General features: G+C 43.3%; 1 protein-coding gene across 4 annotated transcripts in view; it reads left to right on the top strand.

Annotated features, from left to right (window-relative positions):
* KLF7 (KLF transcription factor 7) overlaps positions 1-18628 on the top strand; it is a 90828-nt gene extending 72200 nt beyond the window's left edge. For all 4 annotated transcript variants that reach the window (XM_047720961.1, XM_047720958.1, XM_047720959.1 and 1 more), the window contains exons 3-4: positions 3767-3890; positions 12319-18628. In XM_047720961.1, coding sequence (XP_047576917.1) covers positions 3767-3890; positions 12319-12356 — 162 coding nt within the window. In that variant the 3' untranslated portion in view covers positions 12357-18628. The remainder of the gene's footprint in view (positions 1-3766; positions 3891-12318) is intronic.
* The last annotated feature ends 753 nt before the right edge of the window (positions 18629-19381 follow it).

Below are 19381 nucleotides of genomic sequence, written 5' to 3'. Positions count from 1 at the left end.
TGCTGTGCCCGCCTTCATCCGCACATGCCTTCCAGACTTGAGTCCTAATGTTTTAAGCCTCTATCCCATCTGCCTGTCTCCTGCAGACCTCTCCTACACATTTCTGATCATTATTGAGTTGCCATAAGCTGAAAGGCAGGCATTATCCCAGGTGCCTTACAGTACAGCATTGGGCAAGGGTAAGCCATTTTCTGTTTTCTACCCAGTTATAGTGCCTGGAGTGGAGCAAGGAGAGAAGGAGGGTGAAAGAGAGGGCAGAATGAAGGAAATAAGCTGATTTTGCATGAAGTTTGCTCCAGTTGCAACTGATTGCCCTTTTCTCTTTTTCCTCCCTCCTTGCTTTCTTCCTCCTTCCCTCCCTCCCTCTGTCCCCTTTCTCTTCCCTTCTTCCTTTCTTTTAGAAAGGAGGCCATTCTTCTATAAAGAGAGAAACCCAAGCTCTTTATGACATACACAGAAATCTTTAGGTAGGCTGTTCAGATGAAAACTAATGCAATGTGGATATAGGTGGTTCTGCCCCCAACATCAAGCAGTGGGTGCTGGTGTCTAGGGAGGCGTGATCGTGGCCATGCAAACTACTGCCAGAGGATTTTCACTGCTGCCTTTCAAGTAGACACTGGTTTACAGAAGTAGATATGGAACCTGGAAATGAGGCCAACCTAACCCCACCATTTCTGAGCCCTAAATACGAAGTCTTCATCCCAATTCTTTCTATATATTTTCTTGCTCCTCTGATTTCTGCACTCTGCCTGCATCAGGTACTGCTCCTTCATTTGGTCAAGTTCTTTCCTGGTTATTTTAAGGTCATATTAGTGAGTTTTTGCAGAAATGGCAATTTATAGGTAAATGAATCAGACACTGGAAAAGAGCTTGATGAAGCACCATAACATATCTTGGTAAACTATCAGGACACAAAAGAGCTTCTTCTGCTAGCAGGAAACAATGTTAGGTGATACAACTCAAAGCCAAGTCAAACTATCTGTAGTCTCTGTCTATACACTGGCAAAAGGGATACTGAAATAGCCACGGGATAGGTAATTGGTTTATTCCATAATTGAGTCCACATTATTTTCTGGGAAGTAAATAAATCCTTAATATTAATTGTCAAAACAAAACAAAACCATTTTTTAAAAGATTCGCCAAGGGGAAAACCAAACAGTTTGAAATAACAATTTTTCAAAAATACCTGAAGACATCCTCTTGAACCTCCATTTTCTCTTTGTCCTTCCTCTGTCCTTCAAAATGTGGTTGCCTATGATGGACGGATTAGTTCGATTGTGGGATTGATTCTGGGGACTAGATGTCTCTGCTTGTTGCTGTAGAATGTTGTGGGTTTTCCAGATGCCTTGTTGCATTTGAGGTGTGTTGGGTCCCTCAGGTTCCAGGAACCTCCAGTGTTACTTGCTTTTGAAAACCTCAGGGGGGTGGGAGGTATTGTGAATTTCTAAAGTGCCTCATTCTCCTTTTTTGTTTGTTTGTTTGTTTGTGCCAGATTTCCTTGAAGTAATGGAGCCTGGTGGGCAATCAATCACTTTAAGTAAATGTTGCCAACATGCCTCTCAGGGAGGGCACACCTCTCTCCAAGGGGGGTCTCTTCTTCCCCTCAGCATCCTGTTCCTTCAGAGTAGATTGAAAGAGCACTGGATTTTTCTGGCACATTCTCCATCAGTATACTGAGAAAATACTTAAAACTTAAGAACACTGTTTTTTGAATATTTAGGTTGCCCAGAGTGATTCCAGACTCAGCTGTCTGGAGCCTGAGCTCCAGAAGTTTTGGGGGACAACCTTTAGACAGCTTCTGAGAATACAGGTGTATGTGGGAAGAAGAGAACTTGAAATTAATAGAATATTTACCTTGTGTCTGGCTCAGGATATGTGTCCTCTACATAACAACATATTTAAACCTCACAGCAAACATGAGAAGCTCAGCCCCATTTAACAGAGAAGGACACTGAGGCATATTCTGTAATGAACTCTTAATGAATTCCGATCCCAGGTGTGTTAACTCCAAAGTTGATTGGACAACCCCCCCTTCTGCTACTTCTCTTCAGCAGGCGTAATTTTCTAAAATTTTGGCTTTAAGGATCCAGAAGGTGAACTTTTAACACTGTTCAGTGATTCTTTTTTTTTTTTTTTCCTGGTTTCCAAAACTGAATGGGTTTCCTCCTGTGCTTCTAGCCCTTCTTCATGTCCCCTTGGTTCCTTTTAAAAGAAATACCTGTATTTCTCATTCCTCTTCTCTACGGGCCTTATAGAGCAGTGGCTCACTAGGGCTTCGATTTAATGAAATAAAATTTTCAATCATGTTTGGTTCAATTCTAGGTGATACAAATAAAGAATTGTGAGCACTTTGTAGTCAGGTTTAAAGGGAAGGAAAAAGGTGGAAAGAAGAAAGTGGGTCAAGTATAGTACCTGTGCAGTGTCTCCTTAAGCCCTGCCTCATGAAGGTCTGGCTATTAAAAATAGAGCAATAATGGGGCAGCCGTAGCACTGCTTGGGCACCTGTGTGCCCTGAAATTTGGGGTTTGGCAATTTATAGCATTTACCAGGGATGTGAATCTTAAGTGAGCCAGCCAGCGTTCTGATTAATATGTAATACCTGTGGATATTAAGTTATGCTCTCCGAACACTTTGAGTTATGTACTGGTATTATCTCTAGAAGAACAGAGACACAGACATGTTTGTTAACTTGCCCGGGGTTAGACAGTTAGGGGCAGCACGGAAAAGCTGGGCCCCAGACGGTGGTCTTCAGAGGCTCACGACCACTGTGCTAACCTGCCTCTCAGTTACGAAGGCTCAGTAACTCTCACGATCTCGTGGGGGTTTTTAGGATTCTTTTTCTTCTTGGTCAGAACCAGCCCACCATACAGTTGGAATGGTAAATATTTGCCATGTTTGGTGACAGACGTTGATGGGTCAAAGGAAAAGGTCTAAGGAAAAATCGTGTACTTTCTCTCACATACCCGTCCATCTGTATTTACTGTGCAAAAAGGTCACTTGAGCACAAGAGCTCGAATTTCGTACTTACAAGCAGCTTCACTGTGGCTAAAACCTTGCTTTACAAGTTGGCTTTAAAAATATTTTGTAATCCTCTGTCTCTCTCTCTCTAATATGACTGGTCTGTAGCCATTAAGTTATGGGCTTCTTAAATAGGACTTTGTGACTGCTTTTTACATAAAGGCCAGGAATCTCAGGTGATTTTTGTTTTACTCTTGAGTCATAGCCCTCTCTCCAGACTGTCCATCCACTCACATTTACTGGAAGAACAGTGGTTCTGGGAGACCTGAGCTGTCAGCTCCCTGGCTCCAGTCTCTGTGGTAGGAGGGGGAAAGCTAAAAAGGCCGAAATGGTAAATTACTGTAGGTTCTGGGGAAAAATAGAATTAGAAGCATTTGTGGTTCCGATGAAAATAGCACATTTCCTTTCTGCTTGGACAGTGGGGGGTCAAAGTGCTCCAGGGAATAGAAAATAAATAAAAATTGATCCCTCACCCATTGAAGGAAATGCTCTGACTCTGGGAACCGAAGTGACAGCTCCAGGTTAGAGGATCCTGTGAAACCACTTCTGAAGGTTAAAACAACAGCAGTTACAGCAACAACAAAATACCAGGAGCCTAAAGTGTGACCGGCTGTATTGGGAAATGTAGTCTTTCAAGAATGATTTATACAGCCCCTTTCCAAGACGATGGATAGGTGGCAGAACTGGATCAGGCGTGGGGCCCTTTTGTTCCCTTTGTTGATCATGGTCCTTCTGTCTCTTCTGGCAGGTGAGAAGCCTTATAAGTGCTCCTGGGAAGGGTGTGAATGGCGTTTTGCACGAAGTGATGAGCTCACGAGGCACTACAGGAAACACACAGGTGCAAAGCCCTTTAAATGCAACCACTGCGACAGGTAAAGAAACACAGAAGCTGCTGGGATGGGGAGGGGAGAAGGTGAGGTGGGTTGGGGTGGGGAGGTGGGCTGTCTGTGTGCTCCTGGGGTTGTCCCAAGCCTCTGCCTCAGACACTCAGGCCCACGCATGCCTTTTAGCTCTCCAGAGAAAACCCATGAGGTAAGGGTGCCTTCTTGTGTATAATCCAGAGATGATATGAATTCTTGGTTCAGGCACACAAGTATTTACTGAACACCGGCACTGGGTCAGGAATCGTGTGAGCCACTCAGTGGCAATAAGATGCAGTTCTACCCTTGAGGAGATGATGTGACAGATGATTTTACTATAATATGAAAAGTAATAGGACAGAGAATGGTCACCTGTAGCTGTTTCTTCTGATCTTTTTATTAACATCAATACCATTTTTCCTGATTCTTAATAACGTGAAAGAGTAGAAAGCCTGCTTAACAGAAAGAAGGTTACTCATAAGGCTTTCCTCCAGAGTGTTATTAGAAATGAATTTACTGGAGAGGGTCCCCTTCTTTGGGGGCCTGAATCATTCTTTTTCCTTTGAAAGTAAGTACAAAGGTCTAAAAGATGGCCAGCCTTTGAGAACTTATCCTATAATTCAATTTCCAACCTTCAGCATTTGATAGTGGAAGAAAGAGCACGTAGCAACAGATACTACACAAGTAATAGTATCTGACAGCCCTGGCATTATCAACCAATAAACCCCAAAATGGAGACTCTGCAGGCCAAGGTGAAGGCAGGATTAGGTTTAGACATAATCAAATAATGGGCTTGCATCTGAGCATGTTATCCTTCTAATCCTATTTCTGTGTTTAAAAGGAAGCTTAAGAAAATTAACCATCTTTTTAATGCAATACTAAAGGTCTCAGTTATGATGAGAAAAATGCTTCTAATACGATAAAAGCCCTGAAAGCCTCAGGGTTCCCCAGCTTGCAGGATGGCAGGAGGGGTGTGCAGGATGTCCATAGAGGCCTGGCTCTCCGTGGGAGGAAATGGGATCGCTTTCCCATCCTGCCTCCCAGTCCCTGCACCAGCCCCTCCCTGCACTAGGCCTTCCTCTGTCCTGGGGGGGTACTGGGTGTGTGTGTGTGTGTGTGTGTGTGTGTGTGTGTGTGTGTCCTGGGGGGGGGGGCTGGGTGTGTGTGTGTGTGTGTGTTTGGAGAGCAGAGCAATAGTGGCCAAATCTCATGGGTGGCCAGTTGGCTTGGTGCTCCTCTAAGATGCTTATGAAGGAGCATTCATGTTTTTCCTCCTTTTTTTTCCTGCTTCCTGAAGAGGCTATTTTCCTCTTATCTTCATTCTTTAAGAACTAAATAAAGCCCCCACGCCTCCTGGAGTCCAGAGATAACCTCCCGCCCCAGAGCTGAGGAAGTCCGTTAGGAAGCTATTGTCTCTCATTCCTTTGGAGCTCTCTCCTCTGCTCCCCAAGATCACAACCTGTTTTTTGTTTTTTTGTTTTTTAATTTCTATCCCATTACCTTCAAGGCCCCCTGAATTGATGTGAATCAGTGGCTGTTTTGCTTCAGGATTATATTTGGGTAATATTTCTCCTTATTTGACATCTTTCCTCGGTTGCCACCTCAAGTTCATTTCTCTTTAGCCCCAGCCACTAATAAAGAAGCTGAATAGAGGGTGACTCTTTGCCCACAGTTCTTTGAGGAAGAGCATTATATTGACCGGGATGAAGATGAATCCCCTGTGAGTTGGCGAAGTATGGCGGTAGTAGGCATACACAAAAGTCGCCCATCCCTGAAGGGTGATAAGGCTATTATGTGGAGAGTGTGTGTTATGGACTACATTCATCCTTAGAAATGGACAAAGAATTCTTATTGGGAAATTGCCAGAGTTCGTCTTCCTCTCTGCAGATCAACTGACTTATTGAGGAGTTTTCAGCTGTCCAGCAGTTGATGTACTAGGATTAAATCTGACCATGTGTATGATTTGTATGGAGACCTATTTCAAGCCAACTGGTTGTTTCAGGGAAGGAGGTGTCAGAGATGGTAATTTGGTTAGCCTTTTGCTTTATTTTTCTTCACCAAATTCTGTAGTTCCCAGAGCTAGAAATTTGCTGAGCAGATGGTACAAATTCTATGACATGGTATTTGGGGGAGATTGTGATTTGGGGGGGATGTGGGTCAAAGTCCTGTGGGCTTTGGCCAAGAGTAAGTACATTTTCAACACTGTCAGAAAAAGGGGTTGGATCTTCATTAGTGTCTCACGACCAGCAGCACCTTACGTTTCAACTGCAGTGACTGTGCTAAGAATAGAGCAGGTCCGGGAGGTGGCGTGGGGAATTGGAGTGGTCCCAAAGCAGATGAAAGGAAAGCCTGGCGTGACTGGGAGCTGGCATTCCTTAGAGGACTTTTACCTTCAGAAAAGAGGGCATCTGTAGCCCTTAGCAGGACTCTAAATCCTGTAGGTGATATAGTGTGTATAAGCCCAAGAAACCTCCCTCTTCTTATAATTTGAGAAATCAGACCACTCTAGAGGCTAAGCTGGGAGTGGGACTTACTATCTTTAAAGCATGTACCAAGTCTAATTTATACTTTTATTTTGCCTATGGTGTAGACTGAAAAAGAAAATAAAAGAGTTTTTCTTTGTTTGTTTGCTTTACTTATATTTTAAATTACTAGATGCCACAAAAATGTCTGTATCTCTGGCTTTGTCTGGAAAAATCAGATCTGGTAATACTGGGCTTACATTCCCATGTGGCCATAATTTTCTGAAGCTAAATAGTAATCACTCTCCCTTTGTGATGGCCATGTGATCAGTAATTTTTCACTGTTCCCACCACTCCCTGTGGTCTCTCCAATATGAAGCCAGACCATCCATTGCATGTATCATCACGCTTGCCCAGTTGTGTCCTCTTACAGAAGAGGAATATTTCTTCATATCTGAAGGTATGTGCTATGGTGAGTGCTGTGAAGTGTAAACCTGGCAGTTCACAGACCTGCACCCCTGGGGCTAATAATATATTATATGTTAATTTAAAAAATAAATAAATAAAAAGGAAAAAAAAAGATAGACTCTGATAGTCCTTGACCCACTGTACTCATTTACTTTGTGGCCCGGCCTCTGAACACATTGGGTTTTGTGATCTCTTGCTTCAGGTTTGGGTTGGGGGGGAAAACAGTGAGACTCTGCCACTTCCTCGCCATCAGACTGTACCATATAGCCCATGGTCTGACCAGCTACTGGAAGGATAAGGCTTGTTTCCCAGCCCATACAGCATGGGGTTGTTGGTGGTGGTCCACAGAGCTGTTTCTAGTGGTGGTGATACACGGGCAATTGTTCTGCCAACTCAGCGCAGTTGTCATTTAGGGAGACTGCTTATCAGGGTAGTACCTGCAAGATCTTGGGCTGTTAAGAGGATACATTTTGATCTTTGAGTCAACCCACTTATAGGTGGTGACAAACCAACCTATATCTAGCCCCTTTGGTGCCCTGGAGGCTTGCTGTTGGCTTAATGCCCACATGACTTAACTGTGCCTTTTTCAGAAGTCAAGGGAAATGACAATAGTGGTTTGCCTAGTTCTCTGTAATGAACAAATTTCAATCATTAAGGACCTTCTTATTTAAGGTCATCTGACTACTACTACATAGTCATAAATACTCCCTGGGGGTGTATTACCCTTAGAATTATTTGATTCCACATTTCTAGATGTGAATTTATCTATTACCTTTACTATTCCTATGTGGAGCTCAGTACATGTAAATTAATAAGTGTAAATTAATCTTGACTAAGTATCTTGCTGGTGTATTGAATTTAAATACAACCCCCATGGTGAGGGGTCGAAATTCTAAGCACCACGTAGGTATGAGAATTTGAAGAAATAACAATGCTTGTTCAGTTGAAGAGGAGTGCGATTAGATTTCATACCATGTTAAATACTTGTTGTTGTTGTTTTTAACTTTTCTTTTTCCCTGCAAGATCTCAAAGCATAAATGTAGATGCTTGTACATATATTGCTAGATGCCCAGCACATGGTCGGCAGTTGGGAAAGGCAGAATAGAAGTTTGGAATGCATAGATCACTGAAAGGTGTCTGCAAATGAAATTCTGTATCAAGAATGCTATTTCCCTTAGGTTTCCAGGACATAGAAAGGAAAGGAAAGAGGTTTGGACCCCAGGCCAAGGCCTGTCTTTCCCCACTACCATCTGTAATCCCTCTCTTCCTCAGACAGGCAGGATTCCTGGTGCCTGCTTTGTTGCTTTCTCACAGGTGCTCACAGCTCAGGCCCAACCAGACTGACTTCTGGATTCATTTTCTAGTTGCTGCCATTAAAAATCACCACAAATTTAGTATCATCTTTATTTAACTTTACAAATGATTTATCTTATAGGTACCTTCTTATAGGTAACCTAGAGGTTAGAAGGTCACTCTGGACTACAGTTAAGGTATTGGCAGGGATGTGTTCTTTTTTCTAGAAGCTCTAGGGAAAACCCATTTCCTCGTCTTTTCCAGCTTCCGGAGGTAGCCCATATCTCTTGCCTGCTCACCCCATCCCTCCATCATCCAAGCTGTTGAGTCCTCCCATGCTGCTCTCTGTATTCTCTTTGAATTCCCTCTTCCATTTTTAAAGATATTCTAAATGACATTGAACCAACCCAGATAATCAGGAATAATCTCCTGATTAGCAAATTAATTTCATCCACAGCCCTAATTCTCCTATGCCTTGTAACCTAACATATGTACAGTTTCCGGGGATTAGGTGTAGACATTTGGTTGGGGGGAACCCCTTATTCTGCTTGCTATAATCTCCTGAAATTGACAGCTCAGTCTCCCTTCTCAGTCTAAAGAGTACATGTGGCTAGAACATGGGCTCTGGGGTCACAGTGCTTAAGTTCAGATTTTGGCTCTGCCTCTTTTTAATGACTATCTCAGCTGGTAGAAGAGATAAGAATGGCATCTTTATAGAGTTCTTGTTAAGGATGTTAACTTTAAAAAGGAAATGCCCACAAAAAGAACTTCCCAACTTAGATCGTCTTTCTCTGGGCTGTTTGGATGAAGGAAGGAAGGAGGGAGGGCAGAAAGGAGGCAGAGAGGGAAAGAGGGAAGAAAGAGAATGGGCAGTGGGCAATACTGATGTGCCCTCAGGACAGAAGAGGTCAGGGGAGTTAACTGCTGAATTCCCTAAAGGCTGTATTGCTCTTCTGTATACTAGTGACATCAAGCACTTACTTTTAAAGAATATTTGTCGCTGTTTTATGATAAATTAAATCCCCTTTTGATGGCATTCTAAGGGATTATCCAAATATCTTGCTTATATTAATTAGGGCCTGAAATAAGTGGGTATAATTAGAATTAGAATTATTCAATATGTTATTAGATTACATTATTTTCTACTGTATCTTCCCTTTCTTATGTGTTTCTCATTTTGCCTTGGTTCTGTTTTACTTCATTTCCTTGGGGTTCTATCCTGTACATGTGCCTATTTAAAAAATCAACACAGAGTGGGTGGAGAATGTTGGGGTCACAAGATAGGGTGGGTTTTTTGTTTGTTTTAAGAGAACAAACATGGGGAAATCCTGCGTGGAACAGGAAATCTTCTAACCTGAACAGGGCAGCTTGCTAACATCCTAATGAGAAACTGGACTGTGAGCATGTCTTGGGCCTTGGGAGAGTCTAGGAATATCTTCACAGGTAATAGTTGGCCAGTTTCAAGAGAAGAATCCAGAGGGAGAGCACACACTCAGGGCTAGGAATGATTGCTATCTCGTGTGCTGATTTTACTGTGATTCCAGCCAGAGCCTTAGACTGTAGGCTGTGGGGATGTGGAAATGCCCACTCCATTAGTTATACGATGCAGAAACCTGACTCAGGCTGGTGTTAGCTTTGAAGGGTATTTATTAGCTCAGCCGACTAAGGAGACCAAAATTAGATTGGTCTTTAGGTTTGGCTGGATCTAGGGTCTCAGATGTTGTCATCAAGCCTCTTTCTCTCTCTCTCTATCTTCCTGCCCATTTTTCTCTGTTGACTTCATTCTCAAGCAGACTCTTTCCCACATGGCCATATGGACACCAGCAGCTTTAGCCTTTAGTCTTAATAGCACAGTAGCCCCAGTGGGAAAAGAGCTTCTCTTTTTGAATAGTTTCAGCAAGTGTTCCAGGACTGGCTCTCATGAACCTTAATGGCTCATGTGACTGTCGCTTAATGACCACCATGGCCATAGCTTTAGCCTTAGGAGGAGGGTCAGCCCCATACAACTAGGAGCACAGAAGCACAGCTACCAAAGAGAAGATCAAGTTTCTGGTGCCAAAGGAAAGGGGGAGGAGTGAAGATGACCACTGTCTTTGCTCTGAGGCTGAGGAAGGCACTCAGTGTTGGTCTTCAGGGACCGAGAAAACTGGGTGTTTGAAAGGGTGGGCATTCAAAAGAGGGGGCTTGCATATCTGCTTGGGTTTTAATCCCAAATCTTCCACTAACAAGCTACGTGACCCTCGCCTCAGCTTCATTACCACGCATACACACAAGTGTGAAGTGTGAACACTCAGCATGGAAGGTTGCCAAGAATGGTACTAGGTCATGTTGGGGAAATGCCTAGCACATGCTTGCATGTTATCTTTTTTTTTTTTCCACTTTTTTATTTTTTTTTATATATATTTTTTTATTTTTTCAGCATAACAGTATTCATTATTTTTGCACCACACCCAGTGCTCCATGCAATCCGTGCCCTCTACAATACCCACCACCTGGTGCCCCCAACCTCCCACCCCCCCACCCCTTCAAAATTCTCAGATCGTTTTTCAGAGTCCATAGTCTCTCATGGTTCACCTCCCCCTTCCAATTTCCCTCAACTCCCTTCTCCTCTCCATCTCCCCTTGTCCTCCATGCTATTTGTTATGCTCCACAAATAAGTGAAACCATATGATAATTGACTCTCTCTGCTTGACTTATTTCACTCAGCATAATCTCTTCCAGTCCCGTCCATGTTGCTACAAAACTTGGGTATTCATCCTTTCTTTTTTCTTTTTTTTTTTTTTACAGCTTTATAAACATATATTTTTATCCCCAGGGGTACAGGTCTGCGAATCGCCAGGTTTACACACTTCACAACACTCACCATAGCACACACCCTCCCCAATATCCACAACCCCCACCCCCCTCTCCCAACCCCCTCCCCCCATCAACCCTCAGTTTGTTTTGTGAGATCAAGAGTCACTTATGGTTTGTCTCCCTCCCAATCCCATCCTGTTTCATTTACTCTTCTCCCACCCCCTTAACCCCCCATGTTGCATCTCCTCTCCCTCATATCAGGGAGATCATATGATAGTTGTCTTTCTCCGATTGACTTATTTCACTAAGCATGATAGTTCCATCCACGTCGTCGCAAATGGCAAGATTTCATTTCTTTTGATGGCTGCATAGTATTCCATTGTGTATATATACCACTTCTTCTTTATCCATTCGTCTGTAGATGGACATCTAGGTCTTTCCATAGTTTGGCTATTGTAGACATTGCTGCTATAAACATTCGGGTGCACGTGCCCCTTCGGATCACTACGTTTGTATCTTTAGGGTAAATACCCAGCAGTGCAATTGCTGGGTCATAGGGTAGTTCTATTTTCAACATTTTGAGGAACCTCCATGCTGTTTTCCAGAGTGGTTGCACCAGCTTGCATTCCCACCAACAGTGTAGGAGGGTTCCCCTTTCTCCGCATCCTTGCCAGCATCTGTCATTTCCTGACTTGTTAATTTTAGCCATTCTGACTGGTGTGAGGTGATATCTCATGGTGGTTTTGATTTGTATTTCCCTGATGCCGAGTGATATGGAGCACTTTTTCATGTGTCTGTTGGCCATCTGGATGTCTTCTTTGCAGAAATGTCTGTTCATGTCCTCTGCCCATTTCTGCTTGCATGTTATCTTATTCTCAATAAAGGTGAGCTCACTTCTCTGTTCTTTTTCTTGACTTGGCATAAAAGAGACCTGAAGGCACCGTTGGATGAAACAATTTAATCATTTTCTACCATTCTTCTGGTATATGGGCATGTCCTGTGTTTCTGAAGCACATCCCAAATATTAGGTTCTTCTTTAGTAATGACGACTATGATAATAGTTAACATTCACGGACATTTACCATGTGACAGGCAATATTCTAAACACATTATGTAGATCATCTCATTTAATCCTCAGAACCAGTCTATGAGGTGAGCGCTGTGATTATCCCCATTTTACTGAGGAGGAATGAAGGCACAGAGAGGTCAATATGCTCAGGGTCACACAAGGATTGGAAGAGCTGGGGTTTGAATCCACGTAGTCTGACCTTGAGCTCACCTTCCCCAAACAGTGCCTAGTTTCTCAGTACATATGTACTGCCTTTCTTTGAGGTAGGGTTAATCATTTTCTAAGGGGTTCTGGAAGTTGAGTTTGTTGCCTGGACACCTCTTAAATCCTTGTTGTTGTTTATATTTCCTAGGTGTTTTTCCAGGTCTGACCATCTTGCCCTCCATATGAAGAGACATATCTAAAACCCCTAAAGGCCAGAGTTGCCATGGCGTCGGCCGTTGTCTGAAGGAAATGCCGTGAGGCCGGGGGCTGGACTTCAGGCGGGGATCCATTGCCTCGCAGAAGAAAGTTCTCACTCATAAACCTCTGTGTACACACACACACACACACACACACACACACACACACGCACTCACATAGACCCACACACACGCACTGTCATGCACTCAGCTATATTTAAAATATATACGTCTATTCTTTATGCCTTGCCCTTGCCAGATGGTAGAAGACGAAGAAGGAGGAAACCAGGTGAACTCAGCAAGGCAGACAGGCTGCTTACTTCAGCACTATTGGAATTATTTCCCGCTGTTGCCAATGGAAATCAAAGAAAATGGATGTGACGTCTGTGCAGGTGGACGGCAGTAAGAGGGGCTTATTTAACTTGCTTCTCAGTGCAACTTGATAGGAGAATACAACGTCGTAAAGTTGCATATGTGTAGCACTAATGTTTCTTTTTAAATAGTTGGGGGAAAATGACCTAGAAAACCAAATTGCAGTTTGGTAGCCAAAATTAACTCTTGGTTTATTTGTCCTTTGTGTGTGAAAAGTCCTACTATTCCGTGCGTCCGACTTCCTCACAGAACTGTTGATCGGTTTTGGTTCTTCTTAGTACTATTGAGATCTTTCGAGTCGATACCAACGGCCTTAGCGGCGGCAGACTCTGGAATAACACCTTACACCTTTCTGGCCTGCATTTCTCTAGACTTCACTCTCAAGGGAGGAGTTTTCTTTTCTTACTTTTTGACTCTTGCACACCATATGCACTAGGGATTCTGGAAACTTCTAGCATGACTGCAAAGTGGCCAAGAGAATAAAGTCCTTGATGATAAATCACAGTATATCCCTTGAGCCTCACCTTATTGCCAGTGCTAGATTTTTTCTTTTTAATCTCTCTGTTTTTGCTAACGAAAACTTGAAAAGCTTATTTGGAAGCTTAAATGTTTTATCTTTTCTCCATGGACTAAACCTCTCCAGGACTCTCTCAGCACCTGGATGTCCAGCTCTCGAAGCAGCCAATCAGATGGGACATCACAGTTCTCTCATCCCCCTTGAGGCATCATGACCTCAGCGCATAGTGATCAACCCCGTGCTGTGAGTCATTGCTACCCTATAACCAGTTTCAGCATAGATGTCGCTAGTCTCAAAGGGCAGCTGCATATTTAACCTAACTCTGGGTTATGACCTGACAAAAAGCCAAAAATATCACTCTTTCCAGGAGTGGGGAAAATGGAGGATGCCTCCCGAGTCTAGTGGCTTCAGAAAACATCATCCTATCTTCCTCTCTCATACCCACTGAGCTCATACGCCCCCACTTGTTAAAACACACAATTCAGAATGCCATTGTGGGAATGAAGGGTGGACATTTAAGGAAAGGGTTGAAAAGTTTCTCTCATGGTCTGAAAGGAGAGACACGTTTCTAATTCTTTTTGGCTAGACCCATCATGACCTGTGACCTAGAGCACCCAGGATCAACAGAGGCCTCCCATTCACTCTGCAAGCTGACTCCTAGGGGGTTCACATTCCTCATTCTCCATCCCACACACACATCCAATATCGGTCTCTTATCTACCCGCATTCTTAGCTAGCTGGCACTGGCCTCAACTCCAAAGACTGCCTTTAGGACCATTAAATGGCCTATGCAAGCAAGCGGGGTGGTTATTAGGACAGATTGTATATTTTGTATATTCTGGGACCATCCCTTCAAGACACGTCTAAAAAACAAAAATGGCATTTGGTCCGCACATGGTTGCTGCTCCTTCCTACCAGCTGGCTCCCCTTCTGCCCTCCTTTGACTGTTTGACTCATTGACTGTTAAAATGCCACCCCATACCTATTTGGGATGCAAAACTGAAGTCTTTAAAAGGAAATAATAATATAAGAAACACAAATACATGTATGACAGCAACCTTCAAGATCCTTGGCATTTGGTTTCTCAGCTCTCTGCAAACTTTGATTTCCCTGAAATGTTGACAAGTGCCCATCAAAGGGTAAAGGAGCCTCCTGATCACAAATATGGTAGCTACCGATGGGACACCTGGGCATTCTGAGGTCCGGCCCTTAAAGTTTTCTTTCTCTTTTCCCCTTTTGCAATGTAGACCAAAAAACAAAACAACAGCAACAACAACAGCAACAACAACAACAACAAGAACAAAAACCAACAACAGCAACAACAACAACAACAACAACAACAACAAAACAAAAAGAAAAACCACCCTAAAACACACACACATATTAATCTGCCCATTTGCTGGAGGCAATTCTGTATATGTTAGTTGGAGGGTATTTAAAAAAAAAAAAAATCAGTTTTATTCCAAAGATTTAAAACTAGACATGACTTAGAAACATTTTCTGGAGCACTGCTTGCTGACAATCTCGTAGTTCTCTACTGCATCTGAGTGCGTTTTGTGGCCAGTCCATCAGGGCGTATCATGGGATTATATTTGAATGTGTGGTGCATCCTTTCTGGATGGAGGATGTGTGAGGGACCTTAAACCTCAGCTGTATTAAACTGTAGAACCTCCAGTCAGTGCACTAGATGAAACTTTAGACACCCCAGATTTTGTTGGTTCGTTGATTTCCCTTTCTGTAGCAGCCTCCGGCATGAATGCACGCACGTACCGGTGATGGCATTAGCCGTGGCTGCCACGATTTACAAATGTTCTCTCCCCAGCTGGAGCTGCTCTTGCCTCTCGAAATGCTATTATTAAGGGTTTATAATACTGAATTTAATTTTTGAACTGACCAATGCAAGGCTCTATTAAAAAGAAAGTTTAAAAAAAAACAAAAAGAATGCAAAAGAGTAATCATTGCTTGTTTGCTCCCTGTTGTCATCTGTGGTCTTGAAAAGTTCTCATTTGAATGTGGCAGAACAAAGGCCCTTTGGTCCTCATCAGTGTCCGAAATGTTCAGTGATTCCTCTCTCTTTTGTATCAGTGAGGTCCTTTGTACTGTGCTCCTGACCTTCCTCAGAGCGGGGTGCGCTGAACCATGATGGTGGGGCTTGCTTGCTTGTGGACTGTGAGAATTGGCCTGAAATTTGGTGGGTGCTAAGTATATGGCTTTGAAACTGTTCTTCTCTAGCCTGATTGATACCTGTGAACGATTACTTATCCATAAAACGAGGGTAGCACCAATCATTTTGGAAGTGGATTTGCGATAAAATGTCCGTCATCTCTGAAATGGCAGAGAAGGTTTGGCAAGAGCCTGTGAGAGTGAAAAGGCTCTTCAAGAAATAACCATCGGATGATACTTGGCTCCCAGGAGGACAGGTTATTTAAAACAGTGCTTTACTGGACATTCAAAACACACTAAACCGTTGCTTTCTCATTTAAAATTGTTACCTCGTGACATTCCTGGGGATCCCAAATTTGGAAGGAAAAACCTGGCGTGGTGTGTCGTGTGGTGGTTCTCTCAAGCACATTTGATCCAGGGTTCAGAGTTTGCTGTATAGAGAAAGCATGTTTCTAAGCCATTGACAATTTTCTTTATTTCAAGCTGTGCTTCTTTCTCCTGCCACATGGCTGTAAGTCAAAGACGTGGAAACATGAAATTATAATGCTTCTCCTAGCTACTGGCCTCCTGCCCCACTAATGGTTAATTGGCCCAGATTAAAGCCTGGTGGTGACGAGTGCTGTGTCCAGTAAAAGAAATGTTCAGATTCCGTGACAAAGCTGCATTTTATAAAAATATAGGAAACCCCAGAATGAACTTCATGCTGACCATTTCCTTCTCCTCTCTACGTGCTTTCCCTTGCAAAGCCCTTCAAGTCCCCCTTCTCCTCCCCTCCTGTGCCCCTTGTGCCCTTTTTACATCTTAGGTCGCCTGATTATAACAGGGTAAAAAGATAGCCAACCTCGCGCACGATTAGCAGAACTGATTCCTATTTTTAAAAAATCTTCTTTGAATCTAGAAGCCAGAGAAGATTTTTTAAGGACTGTAGTTGGGGATAAGCTTCCAGATTAGCCATGTGCATTTGCATCAAAGGGGAAATAATGGGACTTTCAGGGCAGCTCACCGAGTGCATTCGGAACATTCCGCCCCCCACCCCCGTAGCCCCCCCCCCCCCGTAGCCCCCATGCCTGAATTCGATGGCAAAGTCCTCAGAAAGTCAAAAGAAGTCAAAGGAAACGAACTCCACTGGCAAGGATGGCAACATCTAGTGATCAGTTTCATTGGTTCAAAATTATTTCCTCCGTGGAAGTCTCTTCGTAAAATGTAAAATCCGGTGCAAAGTGCTTTTGTCTTCTCTTTTGCATAAGTTGGTTTTAGGAGAAGGAAGAAGGTAGGGAGAGTCGGAGAGGTGCAACATAGTTAACTGCATAAATCAGGTTTCATTGTTTCTTTCCTTTTTAAAAGATCTTACGAGGGCCGGCATTTCTGGCCATAATTTTGCACCCGGGTCTTTGCCAAAGTGAAAATTCGCTAAGTAGAACCTGTTTGAAATGTACTTGTGGAAGCTTTCCCTGGCCTCTTCCGGAAGTGGCCACCTGCCAAGCGTGGGATGGGGGCAGGAGGAGGGAGTTCGAATTCTGGGTCTGGGTTGCATTTCGGTAAACATGGTGATATCTCAGTTTGGAAACCAGAGGGGCTGGCCTGAAGGTACATCAGTGCCTCTTTGATGGCCTACTTTCCTCAGTGAGGATCTTTGGGAATACTTGAGATGGAACAACAAAAATGTGTCCAAGGAAACGAAATCTGCTTGTCAGTGTGAGATCCTGTGACTAATGGCCTGAGGCTTCAGGGTTTTCTCTTGTTTTTAACACTCTTCAGTCCCCTCTGCTGGTTCCTCATAGATCCTGGAAAAAGGGGGGAAATTAAAGCTGCAATTCACTTTCTTCTGCGCGCCCTTCCAATAGAGTACTGTATTCTTCAGGTGTTTTGCATTTGCGTTTGTAAGTCCTCGGGAAACAGGTATCCAAAATGGCAGAGCGAAATCCTAGGCCATCACTTCAGTCATATCCCAAGCCAGATACTCTTTTCAAACAGGGCTCCCTCTCAGCGGTGGTGAGGGAAGGGTGATACATTCTTTGTTGGGGACTGTTTATACAATTTTTTTCCACTGTAAGCTTTGGAATCGTAAATTGCTTTGACTCCAGCTTCTGTCTACTGCCATAAAATGGACCCCACGTCAGAATAATGAGGGTGGTATGTGTGCACACGCCTAGAGACGTGGGCAGATGTACCTATTGTACCTTCGCAGAAGGAAAACAGGCTACTGACGTTTAAGAGGAGTAGCCACCAGTGCCTAAATTTTTTGGGGGGGATGGTTTGCTTATAATGCCAGTATATGGAAACCACACTGGGAGTTCCACATGGGGGGGGGGGGCGGAGGGGGGGAGTGGGGACATTTTAATCCTAGGCCTTTGGACTGGAGGCGGAATGATTTCTGCAAATCTAGGTCCTGAAAGGCTTTGGGGCTCATTGGCTGGTTCTCAACCCTTTTGTTTTATTTTTCTTTTCCAGCATGCATTTCCTATCTAAACCCAGACTTGGTTTAATTTCCTTATCTTTCACTTCTGCTTCATTCCAGGGAGGAAAAATACACCTATTATGGCCAAGATCTCCTTGCTAACACAGAGGCAAAAATAAATGTTTAATGTTTTTGCAGCCTCCCCTTCCTTTCCATAAATCTCCGCCCCCCACCAAAACCCTTTCTCTCTCATCACCCTGTCCCCATTCCCACCACACAACTCCCTAGTCACCACGACTTTGCTTTCCAGTCTCTGTTATCCTCTTAACAGTTGCTTGAAGAAATTTGTTTTTGCACTATACATTTTCTTTTTGCCAGATGTGTCTAACAAGTGTGTTCAGAGAGACCTCCTCCCAGCCCCCTCCCCTCCCCCACCTCCCCCCGGTCACATTCTCTCAGGCCTTCTCTGGTATTTATAATATATCACAGAAGTACCCAGTCTTATAGCCCTCGGTTATGCCTTTTTTTGACATTTTATTTTTTTTAAGCTTTTATATATATATATAAATATATTACTTTGTCAAGTTTTTTTGCTGTACAAAAGTCTTAAGATTTAAAACTATTATTTGTATTATATGATGGTGGTATGTTAATGTTACAAAATTATTAATGAAGAAAAAATTTATTTTTGTTACTGGTCTGTTTCATAATTCTTTTTTAAATTGGTATATTGTAAGATATCTATGCAAAAAATGTTATGTGACGCATTTTTATTTAAGAATGTAATATGTGTAATAAACAGTAGAATGTGTTTGGCCTTGGAATGCCTTACTGTATTTCTCCGTAGCTTATTTTGTTGGGAAGAAGAAAACCCTCAAAGAGACGCAAATGGGTCCTTATATACCTCATGAGTGTTTTCATTCTGAGAGAGAGAAAGGGAAGACGGGATTATATTGGGTCATTTTTCTTGTTTGGGGAGGTTGTCCGTCATGTGTGTGTGTGTGTGTTTTATGGTTTCACTGAGGTTGCTCAGTGCCCAAATAAGATGGAACTCTGAAGACAGTTCATTTCTTTGAGGGGAGGGGAGCAAATGGTTGCAGGTTATGAAAGCAATATTTTAGAATGCGGTGGATTATGGGATGTTGTTTGTTTCAGGGGTTAGGAGAGGCTTATTGAAAGCAGTTTATTTGGTGAGAGCCGGGGCAAGTTTGTTCTGGGACAGTGTTCCAGAGGAGCATGTTTAGAAAGGATAACTGAAGCTTCTGTGGAGGAGGGAAGAAGGGCCAAGGCTGGAGGGCATACGTGAGGTGAGGGGAGGAGAGAGTCAGCGTACAGGAGATGGTTGGGAACAAAGTGAGGAAGAGAAGGCTGACCAGAGGTGGAGAACTTCCTCAGTAGCCTCATGGAGGGCAGGATGGTAGATGCAAAAATAAGCAGCTTCAAACAGGAGAAGAGGCAATTGAAAGCCCTAGGGGAAGCTCTCAGACCCAGAGAAGAACACTCACTAAAATCTTCTCTTCCACGCACAACCTCCAGGCAAGAACATCGAAGTGAGGAGAAAGGT

Source organism: Lutra lutra, chromosome 3 (assembly GCF_902655055.1).
Source record: "Lutra lutra chromosome 3, mLutLut1.2, whole genome shotgun sequence".
Taxonomy (NCBI): domain Eukaryota; kingdom Metazoa; phylum Chordata; class Mammalia; order Carnivora; family Mustelidae; genus Lutra; species Lutra lutra.
This window is presented reverse-complemented; position numbering and strand designations above follow the sequence as displayed.